Genomic DNA, 18,943 nt, shown 5'->3' on the forward strand with positions numbered 1-18,943 from the left:
GTAAAGCCAATTACTAATTTAATTTCACATCCACCCTGCTGTTCACAAAATAGACGGTAGACCAGACGTGTAATGTAGGCCTATTGTGCATTCTGCAAGCTTAGCTTAGGCCTATATGTTTATAAATGAAGATCATGATTCATGATAGTGTATAATGGTCTTTATTTAATTAAAACAATGTGTGCTCAGTTATCCCAATGTAATGCCAACCATAAGTGCCCACTGCCTAGCCCAAAATTTGAAATCGATTCTGACAAGATTGAAAATGTCAGAATCGATAAATAACATCTACGAGAGTTCAAAATTTGGGCTACCCACTGCCCAGTTTCCACCAAAAAAATATCACAAAGTAGTACCCAGTGTCCCGGGGGAAAAATCTCAATCTTCTGATGTCAAGAGGAAATACACCATAATCCAATATTCATTTTATCATAAAAGATTTTCTCAAGCGGACACAAAATAGGAGGATAGACAGAGAAAAAACTGCCCATGGTACAACATAGAAATTGTAGTAAGATATTCTAGCCCAGGGGTGCCCACACTTTTTTGACTTGAGAGCTACTTTCAAAATGACCTGCTCAACAAGATCTACCCACCGAAAAGAAATGTTGAAAATAGTTTAAATAATTATAACAATTTAGGCATTTAGCAGATGCTCTTAATCCAGAGCGATTTACATTAAGCAAGAACAAAAAAGCATGGGAATACATCACATGAAAAGCATTTATCATGAAACATGCGTAAACTAAGAAAGTAACAGTGGAATATCTATAGGCCTATAATGAAACTATACATATATACTATACTATGCTATACATGGCTCATGGGTCAACTCAACCGAGCAAGATCTGAAAGTGAGGAAGGCACTTGCATGGAGGGCCCTGAATGGCATGACCAGTGTATGGAACTCCAATCTCCCCCGACAAATCAAACTCAGCTTCTTCTACGCAACAGTGGAGTCCGTTCTCCTATACGGCAGTGAATGCTGGACCCTAAAGCCAACACTGCAGAAGTCCCTTGACAGAATGCTGCGTGCAGTACTTAACATCAGCATGACTGTACATGTCACTAACAAGACTCTGTATGAGGGATTACCAAGGGTGAGACAGAAAATAGCAGCCAGGAGAATGAGACTAGCAGGGCACTGCCAAAGGCATCAAGAACTGCCAGCCAGCAAACTGGTGCTCTGGGAACCAACACACGGGCATCGATCACGAGGACGCCCCACGCTAACATAAGTGGATGTACTCGAGAGCGATGCAGGAGTGCAAAGTACCAACTAACTGGCCAGATGTATGGAGAATCGGGATGACTGGAAACGACGATGGAGGGCTCGTCTGAGGACGACCTAGAGAGATATGTACTATTGACTACATACAATGCAATTATAGTGCTGTCTACATAACATGGTATAAGTCTGTATCAAATGCTATCTAAGTCTACAGAAATGCTATCTAAGGGGGTAGGGTAAGTGCTATGGGCCATGATGGAGTCTGAAAAGGTGGGTTTTCAGACTACGACGGAAGATTGGGAGTGATGCTGCAGTTCTGACTGCAATGGGAAGTGCATTCCACAGTTTTGGAGCCAGAAGGGAGAGGAGTTTGGGACGTGTGGAGCGTTGTCCCGGCGTTTTTAGTGAGGGTACTTCCAGCTTCCCTGCAATGGCTGATCTGAGTGCGCGGGAGGGTTTGTAGGGTTCAATCATACTTGCAAGATATGGGGGAGCCATACCTTTGGTTGCTTTGAATGCAAGCATCAGAGTTTTGTATTCTGTGCGGGCAGCGACCGGGAGCCAGTGGAGGGAGCGGAGCAGGGGGGAGACATGTGAGAATTTTGGCTGGTTGAAGACCAAGCGAGCTGCGGCATTTTGGATCAGCTGGAGAGGCTTAAGTGCACATGCTGGTAGGCCAGTAAGGAGGGAGTTACAATAGTAGAGTTTTGACAAGACTGTTGTCTGGATTAGGAGCTGGGCTGATTCCTGGGTGAGGAACGGTCTAATTCGTCGTATGTTATAGTGTGAACCTACAGGATCGAGTGACAGCTGTGATGTGAGTTTTTAACGAGAGCCGACTGTCAGGACAACACCAAGATTCCTGGCTGTTGGGACAGACGTTACCAGGGAGTTGTCTACGGAAATAGTTAGCTCCCGCATAGGGCAGGACTTAGCTGGGAAGAAGCTGCAAAATATGTATATGTATGTATTATGAATAAAGGTTAGATTTTTGCAATTAGCCCTTCACTAAGTCCCTCCCCAACCCATCCTTGTCCAATACACACGTTAGCAGCAAAGAAAGCTTGACCTGCATAGCAACTGTTGCTAAACTATTTTGAATGGCAATCGTTTTTTTGGGGTGGGATTTAGTGAAGGGCTAATTGAAGTGCCACTGAACCATTTCCAAATACCTGAACTTTGGTCTTGTTAACAGTGGTGAGGCAGCTGTGCATTAATGGCAGCCTTGGGGTTTTCATGGACAGGTGCAATCCAACATGGGACCACACTGCATGTTCACAGGGGTGGGACAGTGAGTGACAGGTGCAATCCAACATGGGACCACACTGGATGTTCACAGGGGTGGGACAGTGAGTCACAGGACGCACACGTCCCACCAGCCCCGAATGTTTGTTTTTTAGCTGTCCAAATTCCAAATGATTCGCAAGCAAAATGAGAAATCATAAAAACATTTGTGAGAAAACAGTGGTTTTCTTCAATAAATTGAATTTATTCTGTAATACAAGAAACAAATCCTTTCTCCAGGATGCCAACAGACCATTCAGAGCCTGTATAAACCTTGCAGGCTCAGCTGGTTGGGGTTCTGCAAGATGAAGAGTTCTTCATTGTCTCCAGTCTATGAGCCACGCCGACTGATCCAGGATCTGCTTCAGCTGGACCAGCATGAGAGAAACCATGGTTACTACTGTATCAGCATCAGCATCAGTCACCGATATTATATTAACAGTAGTAGCATAAATAGATCGCACTTCCTGTGCCTACTTATTTTATCAATCTACTGCAGCCTCACTAGTAGCATAACTGACAGTGTTAGCTAGCATATTTATAAACACCATCACTGATCTTTCTTACCCTTTTTTCTTCTAGTCTGCATCCCTGCCATGCAGTAAACATGGACAAGTATACAGACACGTATGGCTACGGTGTGGAACAGCAGGCCCAGGACATCTGTGTTGTAGTCCTGTGGCGGATTCCTCTATTGGAGGTTTAATATACTTTATACTCCTCCTGATTGATACCAAACCTTGCTGAGGCCCAGGCAAGCATTTGACAGAACATGCCGAGAACTGGGAAAGAGATACAAAAAACATGTTTAAGCATTTTGTTTCTCTGAATCCTGCTAATAAGTAATCAGCTGATGCCCAAGCAAACATCCCATGGTGTCATACTACAGATCTCTGATAGGCATGTTAGAGATGGCAGCTACATAATACATTTTCTAAGCATTTGTTAAAATAAATGATGAAAATCTCACCAACATGTCCTGTCTGCTTTGGACAGCATTCTTAGCTCATTCATGTGGGTGGAGGGCAGCTCCCTTACTGCCTGCTGACAAGAGGCAACATATAAACAATTTTGGTTGAGAAGTTGTTCAATGACTCGTTCACTCTTTAAATGAGAAAGCATTCTTTAGAGACAATCACATCATGATCTGATCAGTTGAACAGAACAGAAACAGCTTTATGCAGTGACGCGGTTATGCTGTGAGGCCTTGCAGTCAGTGGCCCACTTCTGGAAATAAAATAAAGCACTTTCTACTGCCATCTTGTGGCCTTGAGTGGTAACACTTTTCTGGGTCTTCATTGTTCCAATATGAGGTGGTTTTGGCAACATCTAATAGATTAATTCCACTGCAAACTGTGTACTTTTAAACATAATGTTACTATACATCATGGACTCAAACAGTCTACAGCCATGGAATATTCCAATTAAAAGTGTGTCTTACAAAACAGAACAATGGAGTTGTGATGTGGCTTGGCCAGAGTAAAATGATGACATCTAGTGGTGAAAGAGGGTAACTGTCCTCCCTTGTCCAAAGGAATGCAACATGGAGACAGCTGGAGTGATTATAGCAGTGGGCCAACATAAGGAACAGGTGTTCGCAGGGTTTTAGAATGTCTATTGCTCTTACCAAATCCTTGACTGTCTGTCTTTTGGTTTAATCCAACGAAATAATGACACTTGGCCCCTAAGTACTACACAAGCTGGTCAACTGCAACAAAATAAAGCCAATTGAAGCCTTTAAGTCCAATGTATACTTAATTGACAAAGTGCCATGTGACATACCAACAAAAATAACATTTTCCAGTTGAAAATGCCAAGGTTGCTCTGAAGCAACCAGTGATTCTTTGTAGTTTAACAAATTGTTGGATGATCAACCTGAATATTGCTCACTATATACAATTAAGAACACTGAAATGTAGTGTGTGTGTGTGTGTGTGTGTGTATATATATTGATAAGGTGACCACCGAAAACTACAACATGACGTTACGCCACGGTGGTAAGCTTAAAGCAACTCACCGCTCACCCAAACACTCTCGGTTTTTACTAACCACCATTTCTGTGATCACCTTATCACCTAAAACTGGAGTACGAATAAAGCCATAAGAGTTTGTCCATTGATTAGAACTGTAGGTGAGGAAGACAGTACTCTGCAAGACTAGCTCACCCGTGAGTACAGTTTCAGGTGACTTCCTCACTCTGCTGCTCTCAATGAGGCTCCACCTAGGTAGGTTGGAATAAAAGGACAGACATCAACAAAATACACTCGGATCACAGCACTAAAATAAAATGCACGTTGCTGAAAGCTCTTTGCTATGGAAAAAACAAACAAAAACAGAAGAGAAACAGCATTAGATGAGCTGTTGCTATGGCATAAGCACTTGAGTTTTAAATAATTTTAACCCTTTGGTTGGACAAATCCTGTGTGTCTTGACGAAAGATGAAACAGCTGTTGAGCAGTCAATTGAGGCTCTATGATTAAAAGTAACATCACAAGTTCTTCTGCCATTTGAGTGGCGATGATTTAGTGACAAATCCATTCAGCTTTCATAGTTGCTCTTAACAGATGGTCTAAAATTGAATATAGCTCCCCACAATATTGTTTTAAGACAGAATTCTTTAATTGCTGCTGAAAATGGTGTACCGTTTGGTACGATACATGAATAATGGTTGCAAGGAATGACTGCAGACTACTGTATATGGCATGCACTGGAAAATAAAGGGTTAAAATCCTCCAATCGGTTTTTTTTATTTTTTTTATCAAATTCCCAAAACACAGTTGGAGTTCTCTTATCCCATTGTGTAGTTTCATAATTTCCTTGGGAGTTTTTTCCTTGTTGGGGCGGGGGCAAAATAAACTCTCCATCCAAATGTGAGAATTAAGGTGGAAATTAAAAGTAAAATATTGAATGACACCAGTGATTTTGAGGTATCTGACAATTGAAGGATGCTCAACTGAATTTTATTGAAACGGAACAAACGTAAAAGTTATAAATACAAACATCAGAGAACAAACTGCTATGGCTCTTAAGGTAAGCCAAACCAAATTCTACCGGGCAAGTTCAAAGAAAACATAGGAAGTTATTGATAATATCAATTTTTAAAAAACACAACGTCATCTACCGCTAGAAATGCTAGACATACACCTTGAACGTTACAAAACTTGGGTTTCCCCCCCCTCCTTCCTGTGGATTCTTTTCTCCACCACTGCAAAAAAACAAAAATGAATGAGAAGCACTAACCATAATGCATTTATTTACAAGCAAGTCCCTATGCTACTATGAGAACCACAAATAGAAGGAATACAAGTAGGGAAGGGAATGGGGGCATGGACACAAACTTCCGGCAAGGCAATTTCATGATTTAATGTCCTCTCAGACTTTGTCAAAATGAACGTCCGCTTTCTGTTTAAATGTTCACTGTTGGCTTTAAAACAACCAGGAGCAAAAAAATAGGAGTGAAGTATTTTGCATGTTTTTAAGACATACGTCCCAAAGTAACCGTACAGAGTAACAAATGATTCATCAGAACGGTTACTCGTACTTCTTCAGCCAAAACGCACTCCAGCCAATCAACTTGAGCCAATTTCTGGGGTCTGTCCATTTTTGTTGGGAGGGTGGGTGAGGGAGGAAGGATTGTGTGTTTGTTTTCATGACAGGTGAAGAATAAAAAGTCAATCAAAAAATTGGAGCCAATCTCCTTATTTTTTCTTTTTTTTTTCTCTTTTCATTGTTCTTTTTCTCTTTTTGTTGTGTTGTCGATTACTTTGCCAAATACCCTTTGGTGCATCTACTTCCACTGTTGCCCATAAGAATCCTGTGAAAACTCCAGGGTGTCATTACTGTAACCATAGTTACCAGAATAGTCGGCCCCCTGCTGCAGTGGTTGCTGGGCGATGGGCTGGGACCCCCAGTTCTGCTGGTTGTTGGTCTGCCTGCGCTTCGAGTCGGGCTGGTTGAACACGTCAGCCTTCCTCTTCCCGCCGACGTTGCCCCCGCGGTTTCCCCTGGCCCCGCGCGGGCCACGGCCCCTCTGTGGCTGGAAGGGGGAGCCGCGGCCTCCTCCTCTGCCGCCCCGCGGCCCGCCGAGCGGTGGCCCCCTCTGGGCGTAGCCACCCCGGCCCCGTGGGGGGGGTGCCCCACGGGCCCTGGGCGGAGGCGGGCCACCGCGGGAAGGCCTGCCCCCACGGCCCCTCATGCTGTACATGTCCTCGTACCCGCCATAGTAGGGATCGTCGTAACCGCTGCGGTAGTCGTGGTAGTCGTACCCCCCGTAGTAGTCGTCGTAGTAGTCTTCATAACCGTAGTAATCGGGTGGGTAGGCGTAGCCTCCTCGCCCGCCACGCCCTCTGCCCCGGCCTGGTGGGGGCATGCGTGGGGGCGGGTAGTAGTAATAATCATCATACCTGCAGAATGGAAGGGGAGGTCATTACCTATTGTTATCCTCTTCCGTGTTCCTGTTGGATCAGGTAAGTGTGTGTGTGCACACGCATGCGTCTCACCCTGTATTCCTGGTGGTCTGTCGTTGCGCCTGGCGTTCCTTCCTCTTCTTGTCTGGGGGTTTAGCCAGGACGATCTCGATCTCCTCACCTCCAAGCTCTTTCCCATTCATTTCATCCATCGCCTAACAAAGAAAGACACGCAAACAAAGTTGGTACCAATAAAAAACAGTAAAACTAATGAAAATTACGAATACTAATTAATTATAGAACTATTCAAACCAGGAATGCTTCAAGTTTTGTACGTTCCCAACGAGTGCATGTTTTGTTCCTGACCCCTGGAGGTTTGGTTCTAGTGTCTGATATTTTTTACTAATCTACCCAACAGCACCTTCTACTGGAATTTGTGTAACACACATTAAGCACTTTGCCCTATATGCATTTAGTTTAGATGCACATAACACTGCTTTTGCTAAACTCAAACAGCCCACCTTTACAGCAGAATCTCTCTCCTCAAAATGGACAAAGGCATAGTCTTTAAGCTTCTTCACTCGCTCCAGCTTTCCAAACTGAGAGAAGGTTTTCTCTAGAAGCTCCTCGGTAACTGGTGTGGCCAACTTCCTTACAAATAGAACCTTAACCTGCGCAAACAACAAAAGACAGGTGGACAGGGAGAACAATGTTAAAATAACATTAGAGGTTGGAAAAACAATGTGAGAGGACACCGACGAAGGGCGAAAGAGGAGATGAAAATTGACTATTTGCATAGTCGTAGAACAAATTATATCCAACATGTCTCATTATTGTATAAATATTAAATATGCATATTGATCACTCACAGTGCACTAAAATGTAGTTCAAAATAACCCGTTTTATAACGGCCCCATACCGTAGTTCCACAAAAACAGTGGCTGGTATTATTTATGCATTTTGAAAAAGGTTAGTATGTAGTATGTTACTGTAATCTTAAAATCACATGGGAAAGCAATGACAAACTAGATTTATGTTAATTTGTCTCGACTGTTGAAAGATGTATTGTAAATACATGTGATTTAAATATCTCTGGATGCTGGTGAAACAGTCAAAATACACCTACCTCAAATGGAGAATGTAATATTACTTAGCCCTAATGGCAACAGAGAGAGTGCAGAGATACAAAGACAAGAAGGGACAGTGTGAAAGATAGAACACCCCCCCCCCCCCCCCCGCTTGTCTCACTGACCTTGGCCATGACCTCTGCGTCTGGCTCAGCGACGGGGTCAGCCCACTCCACGGTGACAGGGTTCCCCCAGACCTTCACCTTGCCGCTCATGAGGCGACGGCGGGCCTGAGCGGCAGACTTGTGGTCTTCATACTCCAAAAAACAGAAGCCACGGTTCTTCTTCTTGTCATCTGGCTGGTGGTACAGGATGACCTCCTGTAGACCCTCTGAAGGATGGAGAAGAGACAGGTCAGCAGGTAGATTCCACATCTCAGATCACAATTGGGAGGAAAGCTCTGAGGATTGTTTTAGTACTGTAGTTCAGCCCGTTTGTTTGGCATTTTCATGTTTACACAGGGTATTGTAAAGAGATAGCCGGAGCAAAGAGGAGGGGATTCTGGGGTTAGTGGAATGGGAACCAAACATAATTAATTTTTTGTTTTTATGTTTTTTGGAAAACAAATACACAAGGAAGAACTACAGGACACAATCAATTTTCAAACGCCTAACAGTCCCACCAGTTAAGTATAAAATAAAAGGGACAGACTTCAGCTGAGACCGACCTGTAACTTTGCCAAAGTCTTCCAATATGCTTTCTCTGGTCTTGTTCTTTGGAATTGATCCAACAAACAGGCGGTTGTTTGCAACTGATATGCAGACTCCTAAGTACTTCCCAGACCGGATTTCATAGTTATCACACTGAAAATAAAAAGAAAATTGGCAATATAAGGGAATATTGCACCATAAAGGCCAAAATGTCTGTGTTTTGGGGAAAACTAGATTATTATTAACGAGTTATTCTTTTAGAACAGATCCAAACCCTGAAACAAATTACAACATTTTGCCTGTTTAATATGATGTACTGTATGTTGATGAATAAAAAACAAAAAGTGTAATAAAGTAGGTTATCCAGTAGTAAAGCAGGTCATATAAACCTTTACAAACAAATTACATGATTTGTGCTTTTATGACTTTCGTCACCATCTCAAAGAACTAATTGTGTAATTATTTAAGAACCCCAGGTAGGCTGAGAGAATGATTGACTTACAAGTTTCACAGCCTCCTGGGCATCATCCTTGGAACAGTAGGTAATGAAGGCATAGCCTCTGTTCTGGCCTGACAGCGGGTCCATCATTAACCTCAGGTCCCAGATAGGACCAGCCGTCTCAAAAAGCGGCACTAGTTCATCTTCATAAAGGTCCCTGGGGATCTTTCCCACAAACACCTGAGAAAGGAGTGAAGCATGCAGTATGAATGGACAGGAACACTGACCCCATGTAGAGCCTCGTGAAATGAGGCATTTTCTTAAGCCCTATTTTATACTTTGTACAACTGTCTTGCAAAATGCAAGACACAAGCTTACAATGCGTCGTGAGCCTGCCATTACACTGAACAAGCGCTCACTCTCTCCACACTTATGCAGTAAACATAGAGAAGCTCTTTGTGTCATCGTTTCACTCTCTGCGTTCAGTTTAAGGAACGTGCCCTAATGATTGACTCGCATATGATGCGTCATCGAACAATTGCACAATGGGAAATGATCAGAATTCCCCAATCACACATTTAATAATTGAGGAGCACGATCGCTGGCATCCCTAGCTAAAGATTGTTTTGTGTCATTGAGATATATAGAGGCAGGATGCTGAGGGTGGATAAGGGGAAAGACATGCAACACAGAAATCAAAATGAGTTAGCATAGCACCTTCCAAAGTAATAGACTTAGAAAGTTGACTGTGAATCCTTGAGTTATAATCCTCATTCAGTGGTGTAAAATAACGCATCGCGATACATTCTGAGCTTGTAGATCTGCCATTTTCAAAAGATTCTTATGCATTTGAAAACTTGTGGGACATTCTGCATAATGAGCAGTTTTACTTTTAATACTTAAAGGACATTTTGATGCAAATACTTTTACTCAAGTACATTTCTACACTGCAGTATTGGTACCTTTAAAGTAAAACATTTGAGTACTTTTTCCACCACTGTCCTTATTCACCTCTGTTCCAATGCCTGGCTGTGTTCCAGTGAACACTTCGTCAGGTGGCGGCCCTCCGTATTTCCTCTGCCCTGTGGTTACATCCAGGGTGTATCCTGTCCGATCCAGCAAAGCCTGGAATTGGTGATATACATCTTTTGTATTACAGCCGCAAATTAGAAGAAATATATGAAAAGTAAAATGTGCTCACAGGAGATAAAAAAGTGACTATAGAAAAATATATATAAACAGTGCTCACACGGATCAAACAGGATCAAGACATGGAAAAACAGACGATCCGGGCACTCAAAGGTAAAAGGAGGAATAGCCTTGATTAAATTAAAAGGCAACTGCCAACATGTTTCGACCATGACATATGTGTTTTACCTTTATTTTTGTTTCATCTGGCCCCTTGGTGGATTCTTGTACTTTGCTTCCTTGCTTTTCCCTCTGTCTGTAGGTCTTCATAACACCACAAAGGAAAGCACTTTTGTTCTATGGAGGAAGAAAATAATTAAAAGCCCACACTTTTTACAGAGTGCCTCAAAAGAGCACAACACAAAGGTTCTTCAGTCAGTGAGCTCACCTGCACATGGGACAGGTCACTCTCTTTGAACTGCTGCAGCACCGTCAGCGCACCTTCCTCGTTGAACTCCCGCAACGCATCGATCGCCCGCTCATCCAGGTCAGCGTACGCCACCAGGCCTTTGGTTACAAAGTTGTGTTTATGAATATACTTTTTAACAGCTCAAGCACAGGTGGACAATGTGAAATTACACAGGGTAACATCAGAGGTGTGTGACACTCTTCGCAAGGCCATTTGGATAGACACATGTGTCACCTACCTTCAGATAACACAATGTGATCAAACAACATGTATGTTATGTACTGTGTGTGTGTGTGTGTGTGTGTGTGTGTGTGTGTGTGTGTGTGTGTGTGTGTTGGAGAAAATAGGGCAGTGGAGTAAAAGTTGAGTCTACGCCTAAGCATGATATAGCTATGAATGCCCACCTGTCTGGAAAATATTATCCAGGCTTTCTGCCACTTTGTTGGGCAGCCCAGCATCGATGAGGGTCTGGAAGTTCTCTGTATGTGTGGTGGAGACGTCCATAGGTTCCTCTTCCTCTTTGACTGGGGCTGAACTACCGTTCACCTCCGCGTCTGCCATTCTCCTGGTAGGCAAAGGGAAATCACAAACAGCAGTAGAAAAAGTCACTTGTATTTGTCCCAATTATACCAATAAAATACTCTTCAAAACACATGTAAAATGTATTTACGTCATCAGCACTGCTCTTGGAAGCAGTCTGATTAGCTTTCACAGAACTTCTCTTCTTTAGAGAGTAGAGACATACTATCAGGTGCGTCTCAAAGTGTAAACACGACCCCACCTGGCTTGCAGGCAACCACCCCTGAAACATTAAATAATTGATGTCCACAAGGGAAACTGGCTCATCTACTTACTACATCTATGCGTTAGTGGTAATTGATAATCTATTAGTGCAGTGGTAACAAACCTTTTATTTCATTTTTTTAATTCATGAAATTTGGATTTTATTTATGAAATACATTTGGGAAATTTTGGAATTGTTTTTAATTGCTGAAAAGTTGATATATATAATATATATTATTTAATGAAAGAAACAAAAAAAGGGGGGGGGATGACCCATAAAAATGGTTTGTGACAGAAACATGCTTTAATACACTGTTTGGGAAACAATCTCGTCAAACAATTCAATTTCAATTCAAAGGAGCTTTATTGGCATGAGATGATTATTTAACATTGCCAAATCAGGTGTCAAAAATAATATTGTTTAAACCTAGGGAACCTATACAATTGGAGGGAAAATGCACTGTGTAAACAGAGTGGTCTTATGTCAGATTGCAACTTGGAAATACAATATAACATGGCAAGGTAACTTTGTATTAAAAAATAATCAGGCTCATACAGTCACTTGGTGTAAAACGTTTTGGGACAAACAGCAGCAGTTTATCAAAAGTATTTAGCTGTGTTCCTATGAGTGTGCATAGGCTATGTACAGTAGTCTATGTCCGAGGTCTAGTCGGTACAGACAGTGCACGAAAATAACAATGATTTTAAACCTGCAGTGTGAAACCTGCAAGGTTCAGTAAATTACATTTAAGACACTTACATTTTAATCGTAATAATACCGCTTGAAGTCAATGGTATCATGAAATTAACACGCATGGAACTGAGACAAGAATACACAAGTTTGCGTGTCACCTGGTGGATTTCAAAATAGGGGAAAACATTTCCTCTGACTGGGAATTTAAGGCATAAAGTCTAAACATAAATGTAAGCATGTTATGGCTTGATCATGACCTACAAAGTCCCCTGCTGTAGTCATCATCGGCCCCCTTGAGATTAAACACCAAAAAGGAGATGCCGGCCCGCCCCCTTAAACATGCAGACAGCTAGCAGGCTACACCGACATCAATACTACTATATACCGTCTACCGCTGACTGTAGACTAAAAAACTGTAGATCAGAGTACGGACACATAAACACGATCAAACACACGCTGCAGTATTATCATACAGAGAGAGCCCAGTCGTGCAAATTGCGTTTCTTGATGCTTTTACATAAAATCCATGTTGTTAGCCGTTAGCTAGTCGGTGTGGCTACTAAGGCCTTGTCGTGCAGAAAAACACCTTTCCGATTTCAAATACGCAGGCGCCATAAAGGAGGTTGAAATAAATTGCTTAACAAGAGCTTACCTATCTGTGTTCGGGACAGGAAACGGTGCTCAGTGTTGTGTTATGCGACAATCAACGTGCAAGACTTGTCGAAAAACGGAAAATATGAATAATAAGAACGTTATGGGGTCTAGAACCCACGAGACAAGATTTCCAGACAGCCCCGTCGTCGCTCCAACCGAATACCATCACTTCTCGGCAATCAACGCGAGACTTCCGGGGAAGGCGAGACAAGTGGACAACCAGAGCCACAGATTAAGACAGAGTTACGACATTGAGGGGGCTGAAACCCGAGCGCTGTTCTGTTTTCAACGAGGGCGGCGCAAATATCAGCAATTTTAGGCACAAATCACATCATGTGTGCAACATGCCGACTGTTTTGTACAGTGACAACTAAAGTCTCTGTAATGTACAGTTTATGTTGTACTATTACAAAAAAACGATCTAAAATAAAGGGATTGATTGATCCAGGACCAGGACATGTCCCTATTTGCTGTCCCCATTCTCAATAGAAGTCTATGTAGGAGCCGCCATTGGACTGGCTGGCCCCATGAAGTGAATGGAGTTGCCGTAACTCTTACTCTATGGCTCTGGGGACAACCAAGTGGAGGGTTTGTTGGTTTTGGTGGTGTTAGAGCTGGACATCGCGTCATGTGACCTGCACCACCCAATCTACTATATGAACCACCCCATTCAATGAAAGAGAATCAAGAGATACATAACTTCAAATACACAGACTACTTTTCAATAAAGTCTAAATTTACGTATATATGATTAATTGATTATGTATATAGGCCTATGTATCATTATCAGAGGCTGAAAACATAGAGGTCTGTCTGGGACTCTAAATGTGAATAATGGGCGTTCAGTGTAATATGAATATGATCGGCAAGTGCTTTAACATAATTCGAGCGCAGGCCTCATCACCAGGCAACCAACCAGTAACCACCCGTTAAAATGTAATTGTAAAATTTCGCTGCGCACCTGCACCATTGATAACAGAGAAAAACTATTTGAGAAAATCCCTATTATATGCCTTTGTGCATGAAACTGCTAAAGATAAACTTGCCCTGCCGTGATAAAAAAGAATAACTAAAAGAACTCCAGATATTTACGTCTAGATGAATGTCAGTTTCAGGACATCTTATACGGTTTGGGGGAAATGTGTACAACATTATAATGGAAAAAAATAATGCTTTATTCATAACACCATCAGGCACTGTAGTGAAATTGAGCTAATTCTATAAATAATAATGGCACAGAACCTGCCACAATGCATTGTAAACACATCCTCTGAACATTGACTTGACAAACATATCAGAGTTTGCCTTTTAAGGCCAGATTGTGATGAACAGCAGTGATAAAATATCATCCAGGATCAGTCATCGTGCTTCAGCTTTCTGATTTTGCCCTTATGGCGGTCAATCTCCTTCTGTAGACGTTCCATCTCCTTCTTGTGGTGATCGATCTCCTCTTCGTGGTGTTTTCTCAACGCTGCCATCTGCTCCTTCTCCTTTTGCCTGCAACATGGTTGGAAAAGTGGTTTGGTGTGGAGGAGGGATACATATTTTAAAATTAAATAATACAGAATACACAAATTATGAGATGTTATGGTGTAACTGTAAAGAAGCCTACATGAGCACACAATTATAGTAAAACTGGGGGGTGGGGTCATGCTACAAAGCACAATAAAGTATTATTACATGGCTTGGTTGAATGCTTGATTCCGATTGGTCAATCGCTGAATTCAGTGGTCTTGTTATTTCTTGATAATGACCGCTCCGCTCTATAACAGACCTAATCAAACTCTCTGAGCACCTGCTGCGCCCTGCTTGATTTACTGCTGTTTACAACATGACAGCCATGTAAACGCAGTACACAATGTCATTTACAGCAGAGTAATATAGTAAGAGAGTGGCGACACTAGCGTTGACTCCCATTGTAACAATGGAATGCGGAAGTGCTCATTCTATCCCAATGGGATAGTTCCAGCCATAGGAGCAATGTTTGGAACTATAGCCCATAGGCACCCGCTTTGCGGCAAGATCAAAGCATGTCGCTACTCTCCTACTCTGACGCCCTGTCAGTGAATTATCTCCCGACAATGACTACCTAGGGCAGACATTATACCTTACATCAATGGTTCCTAAAGTGGGGTCCGGGGACCCCTAGGGGTCCTTGAGGGAGTTCCAGGGGGTCCCCAGCTAAATGATAATTAGGAACCAAATGGACCCATGGGTCTGTAACTCAGAGAGTGTACAAATGGAACGAAATGGACCCTGTCACCCTAACGGGTCCATTTGGTACAGAGTAAAATTAACATTGAATTTACAATATAAATTGGGGGAGATAGAAATGCCATTAAATGGGGCGATCCATAGCTTAATGCATGTCACACTGGCAGTCCTTGAAATTAAACAGGTTGAGAATCACTGCTAGAGCCCTACAAATCTATGGAGGGGTCCCTGGCATATCTTTTTCAAATGGGTGTCCGAGACAGGGAAAAGATTGGGAACCACTCTGATAATTGTGATTGCGTCTAATTGGCAGAGGTGTATAAGTACATTTACTCAAGTACAATTCTGAGGTATTTGTACTTTACTTGAGTATTTCAAATTTCCAGTACTTTTACTTAGGCTATACTCCACCACTACATCTAAATATTGTACTTTTACTCCAAAACATTTATTTGAAAACTTTAGATTTGTATTATTATTACAAAACATACGGTAACCACTTCAGCCCTATATACATTTCAGCCATTTGAAAATAGATTGCGAGGCATTGTGAGCTTGTAGATCTGCTATTTTCAAAAGACTCAAGTGCATTTTGAATTCCGGACATTTACTTGTAACGGAGTATTTCATTTTTTTAAGTAAGAGATGTAAGTACTTTTTCCACCACTGCAAAATGGATTCAAGAGCAAGAAAAGTGGTACACCATTAGGCTAGTTGTAACCAGGGGGGGGAGAGAGAGAGGGAGGGGACCACGGTACCTGAAGTATCTCTCCTCCTCTGCAGCTTGTCTTTTTCCAAACGCTCCTCCTGCCTCTCTCACGGAGCCTCCTCCACCTCCTCCCTTCCCTGCTCCTTTACCCAACTCACCGAGCTAAAGTGTAATGTATGAGAAAGAATGGTGATTTATCGTTAATGTTTTTAAACGACTAGAGACCACCAATAATAACAGAGATAGCTTCAATCAATGTCCAAATATCATCGTTATTTGTATGAAACTGCAGGTTTCACATAATTGCGCAATGCACACACATCCATTTAGATTAGAAGCTTCAGTGATAAATCTACATGCATGCAATGCGTTATAAGCTTGTAGACAAACAGCCCAGTTGTTACGTCGACGCTCCGAGTCCTTAGCGATATGGCCTTGCTATCGTGAGCCGCCACCAGCTATTAAATACAACTTATCGTTCAGCAAGCCACAAGCCACCTTACATTTACCTGATCAGAGGACATTCGGATCTGGGAGGCGACGTAGCCCCTAAAGACAGGTCTAGTAAGAAGTTTCGCCATTGTTTGTGTCACGTTCTGTTCAGACTGTCAGCCACAACTACTGTACTGACTGAGAACATGGGCGTGGTACAAAGTCATAGACAGAGGGCAGAGCATGGGCAGTGTGTGGTCGAGTCTCTACTGCCGCCTGGTGGTGATAGCTGCAAACAAACAAACAAAAAGCTATTAAAAAATAAAATAAAAGAAAGTCATATTAAACAAAGATACCTCAGCAGACAGCAGCACAGGCTACAGCTGCCAGCCTTTGAAGTGGAAACACCATTAAAGGCTCAGTCAGTTCAAGGAACTGTGTCTGTGTGGCACCTGGGCTCGGCTGGTCACAGCAGTGACAGAACATATGGGCCTACTATAGAATTAGTTTTCTTATCATTCAACCAACTGCATGAGTTACACCCAGTAAGAGTACAAAGGTCGACTTGCTGGATTTGCAACAGGTGACTAACAGGTAGAGCTAATTTCATACAGATGTAAAAAGGAATTAAATACCTTTCCCATTAAAGGAGAATTACATGCTAGAAGGCTTTCTTACCTTTATTTGTATTGTTACAGCTCCACCAAAGAGGTCCAGGTGTTATTTTGTGCAAAAGTGCATTATTGGCTATTTCCTATTATAAGCCCTCAATGTGGGTTGGGTTTTTGGGCTAATTCTCTTCTTTCTATTGAAATAAGTAGTAGAGTGTGCTGCTTGGGATACTATTTACATTATGAAGAGAGGGGAAAGAAAATATTTTTGAGCGATGGAAATAAGCTAATTATAATAACACCCCAATGCCCCATTCAATTCAATGCAATTCAATTCAATTCATTGAGGGCTTATGCTTTCATAGATTGTGCATTAAATTGTGCATTAAATTCATACACCAATGGCAGTGGAAACCATGCAAAGCACCAACCAGCACATCAGGGGTCAGCCTTGCACCTATAAGGATTTCCTATAACCTGGAGTGTTGCGGGTTGTCTGCCTCGGCAGTACTCTTCTCTTATGTAGTAAGTAGCCTAGTATTAACCGTAACCACTGATGGTAACCTGTGTCGATCTAGTTCCGGTGATACAGGCATAAAAGGCAAGCCCTGCTACTGAAGGGAGAGGACAGAACACTCACCCATCAAGTGCTGTGTGTGGAACCCTAACACAAAGGGAAGCTTCCCACACTGACATAGGTAGAAGTCTATAGTGGGTGTGTGTTTGTGTGTGTGTCACAGATGATTCATCGTGGAGAGCTACAGATGTAGGGCCCTCCCTGACACAGACAAAGCTCTGGATGTTATTGTATTGTATTGTATTGTATTGTATTGTAATTGCTTGGCCAATGAGTTTGTGGCCCCTCCTCTTTTCTTCTTTTTCATGTCTTGTCAAAAAACAATTTCTTGTAGGAAGAAGTGGAACCCTTTAAAGTAAACCATGACACATTTCAAATGTGCATACACCTTTATTGTGTGTGTGTGTGTGTGTGTGTGTGTGTGTGTGTGTGTGGGGGGGGGGGTCATGTCTTGGAATGTAGGAGTTACATCATATTTTGTTTGACTCGCATCCACAGATAAATAATGTAAAAATAACAGATCAGCGTTCCGATTATTATGTACAGGTTGAGGACCACTGGCCTATGGCATGTGAACACGTTGGTTGGGAGAGGCCTTCAAATGGCCGGCTCCAAAAGGAGGGCAAACCATAGGGGCAATAGTTAGCAACGTACTGCTCATGCTCAGTATCAGCTATTATAGGAAGCTGCTCAATTTGGAGGGGGCATTGTTTCCTTTATCCATGATTTATGCTGTGTCTGACAAGTATGTCAACTGTATTGTATAATGTTATGCCTTATAGGCACTTTGTAACTGTCTGTTTTCCTATTGTCGGACTGCACTGGCAGTGTCTTGCCCTTTGTACAAGGCATTCTTGTACTTTTGTTTGTGAACATAAATAAATATTAAATATTTCAAATGTGTGTGTTTTCATGCCATCTCAGAGCTGGGCTATAGGTGCAGTATTTGTATTTAGGTAGGACATATACCACAGTTAGTGGAGTTTCAACATCTTGGATGCCGAAAAAGGAGTCAAAGTGCTGTCTCTGCTATAATTGGCAGACGATATGGCAGAGACTCTGTTACTATACCCACAGAGTACAGAGTGACATGGTTATTGTATCATGAATACACATGCCATGATTTGGTGAATGCAACATTACTGCACAGTGCAGTAACGTTGCATTCAACCTTACTGCAACCTTACTCAAATTAGCCATTGGGCCGGTGGGGCCCAGGGGCCAGGGCCCCTTGGCCTTCAGGGGCAGTTCAGGGAAACTGGGCTGCACGGTACTGGGTCTGAGGCCCTGAAAATGGCTCCTGGAGTGGGGACCTTCATTGGCTGTTGATTGTGTTAAATTTAGGTCAAAACCACCAAAGTTTATGTGCATGCGCGCTAAGGGCACCCCCCAAAACAAATACTGGCCCTGGGTCCCTCGTCCCTCGGTCCCTTAATCCGTTCCTGCTGCACCTAACAGACATAAACAAAGTGTGTGTGTGTGTGTGTGTGTGTGTGTGTGTGTGTGTGTGTGTGTGTGTGTGTGTGTGTGTGTGT

The 18,943-nt window shown here is 42.5% G+C and overlaps 2 protein-coding genes across 4 annotated transcripts; both read right to left on the reverse strand.

Annotated features, from left to right (window-relative positions):
• Window positions 1-1,648: 1,648 nt before the first annotated feature.
• Window positions 1,649-13,024, reverse strand: LOC308332089 (heterogeneous nuclear ribonucleoprotein R-like). Of its 3 annotated transcripts, none has more exons than XM_080787723.1 (15): window positions 12,864-13,024; window positions 11,139-11,299; window positions 10,714-10,832; window positions 10,515-10,622; window positions 10,149-10,262; window positions 9,201-9,377; window positions 8,716-8,851; window positions 8,174-8,379; window positions 7,443-7,592; window positions 7,015-7,136; window positions 6,371-6,918; window positions 4,681-4,736; window positions 3,486-3,556; window positions 3,083-3,297; window positions 1,649-2,883 (listed from the first exon to the last, which is right to left on the reverse strand). In XM_080787723.1, the coding sequence occupies exons 2-12, from the start codon at window positions 11,293-11,295 to the stop codon at window positions 4,708-4,710; spliced, it is 1,866 nt and encodes a 621-aa protein (XP_080643849.1). In that variant the 5' UTR covers window positions 11,296-11,299; window positions 12,864-13,024; the 3' UTR covers window positions 1,649-2,883; window positions 3,083-3,297; window positions 3,486-3,556; window positions 4,681-4,707. The 3 variants fall into 3 exon arrangements, with proteins under 3 accessions (XP_080643849.1, XP_080643848.1, XP_080643847.1); XM_080787722.1 differs by having other exon boundaries at window positions 3,486-3,559; XM_080787721.1 differs by lacking the exons at window positions 1,649-2,883; window positions 3,083-3,297; window positions 3,486-3,556; window positions 4,681-4,736 and having other exon boundaries at window positions 5,444-6,918.
• Window positions 13,025-14,005: 981 nt separating this feature from the next.
• On the reverse strand, window positions 14,006-16,425 carry atp5if1a (ATP synthase inhibitory factor subunit 1a). Its single transcript, XM_080787405.1, has 3 exons — window positions 16,298-16,425; window positions 15,838-15,950; window positions 14,006-14,362 (listed from the first exon to the last, which is right to left on the reverse strand). The coding sequence occupies exons 1-3, from the start codon at window positions 16,367-16,369 to the stop codon at window positions 14,221-14,223; spliced, it is 327 nt and encodes a 108-aa protein (XP_080643531.1). The 5' UTR covers window positions 16,370-16,425; the 3' UTR covers window positions 14,006-14,220.
• Between the last annotated feature and the right edge of the window lie 2,518 nt (window positions 16,426-18,943).

The sequence above is a fragment of the Protomyctophum bolini genome (genome assembly GCF_963924005.1).
Source record: "Protomyctophum bolini genome assembly, chromosome: 17".
NCBI classification, from domain to species: Eukaryota; Metazoa; Chordata; class Actinopteri; order Myctophiformes; family Myctophidae; genus Protomyctophum; species Protomyctophum bolini.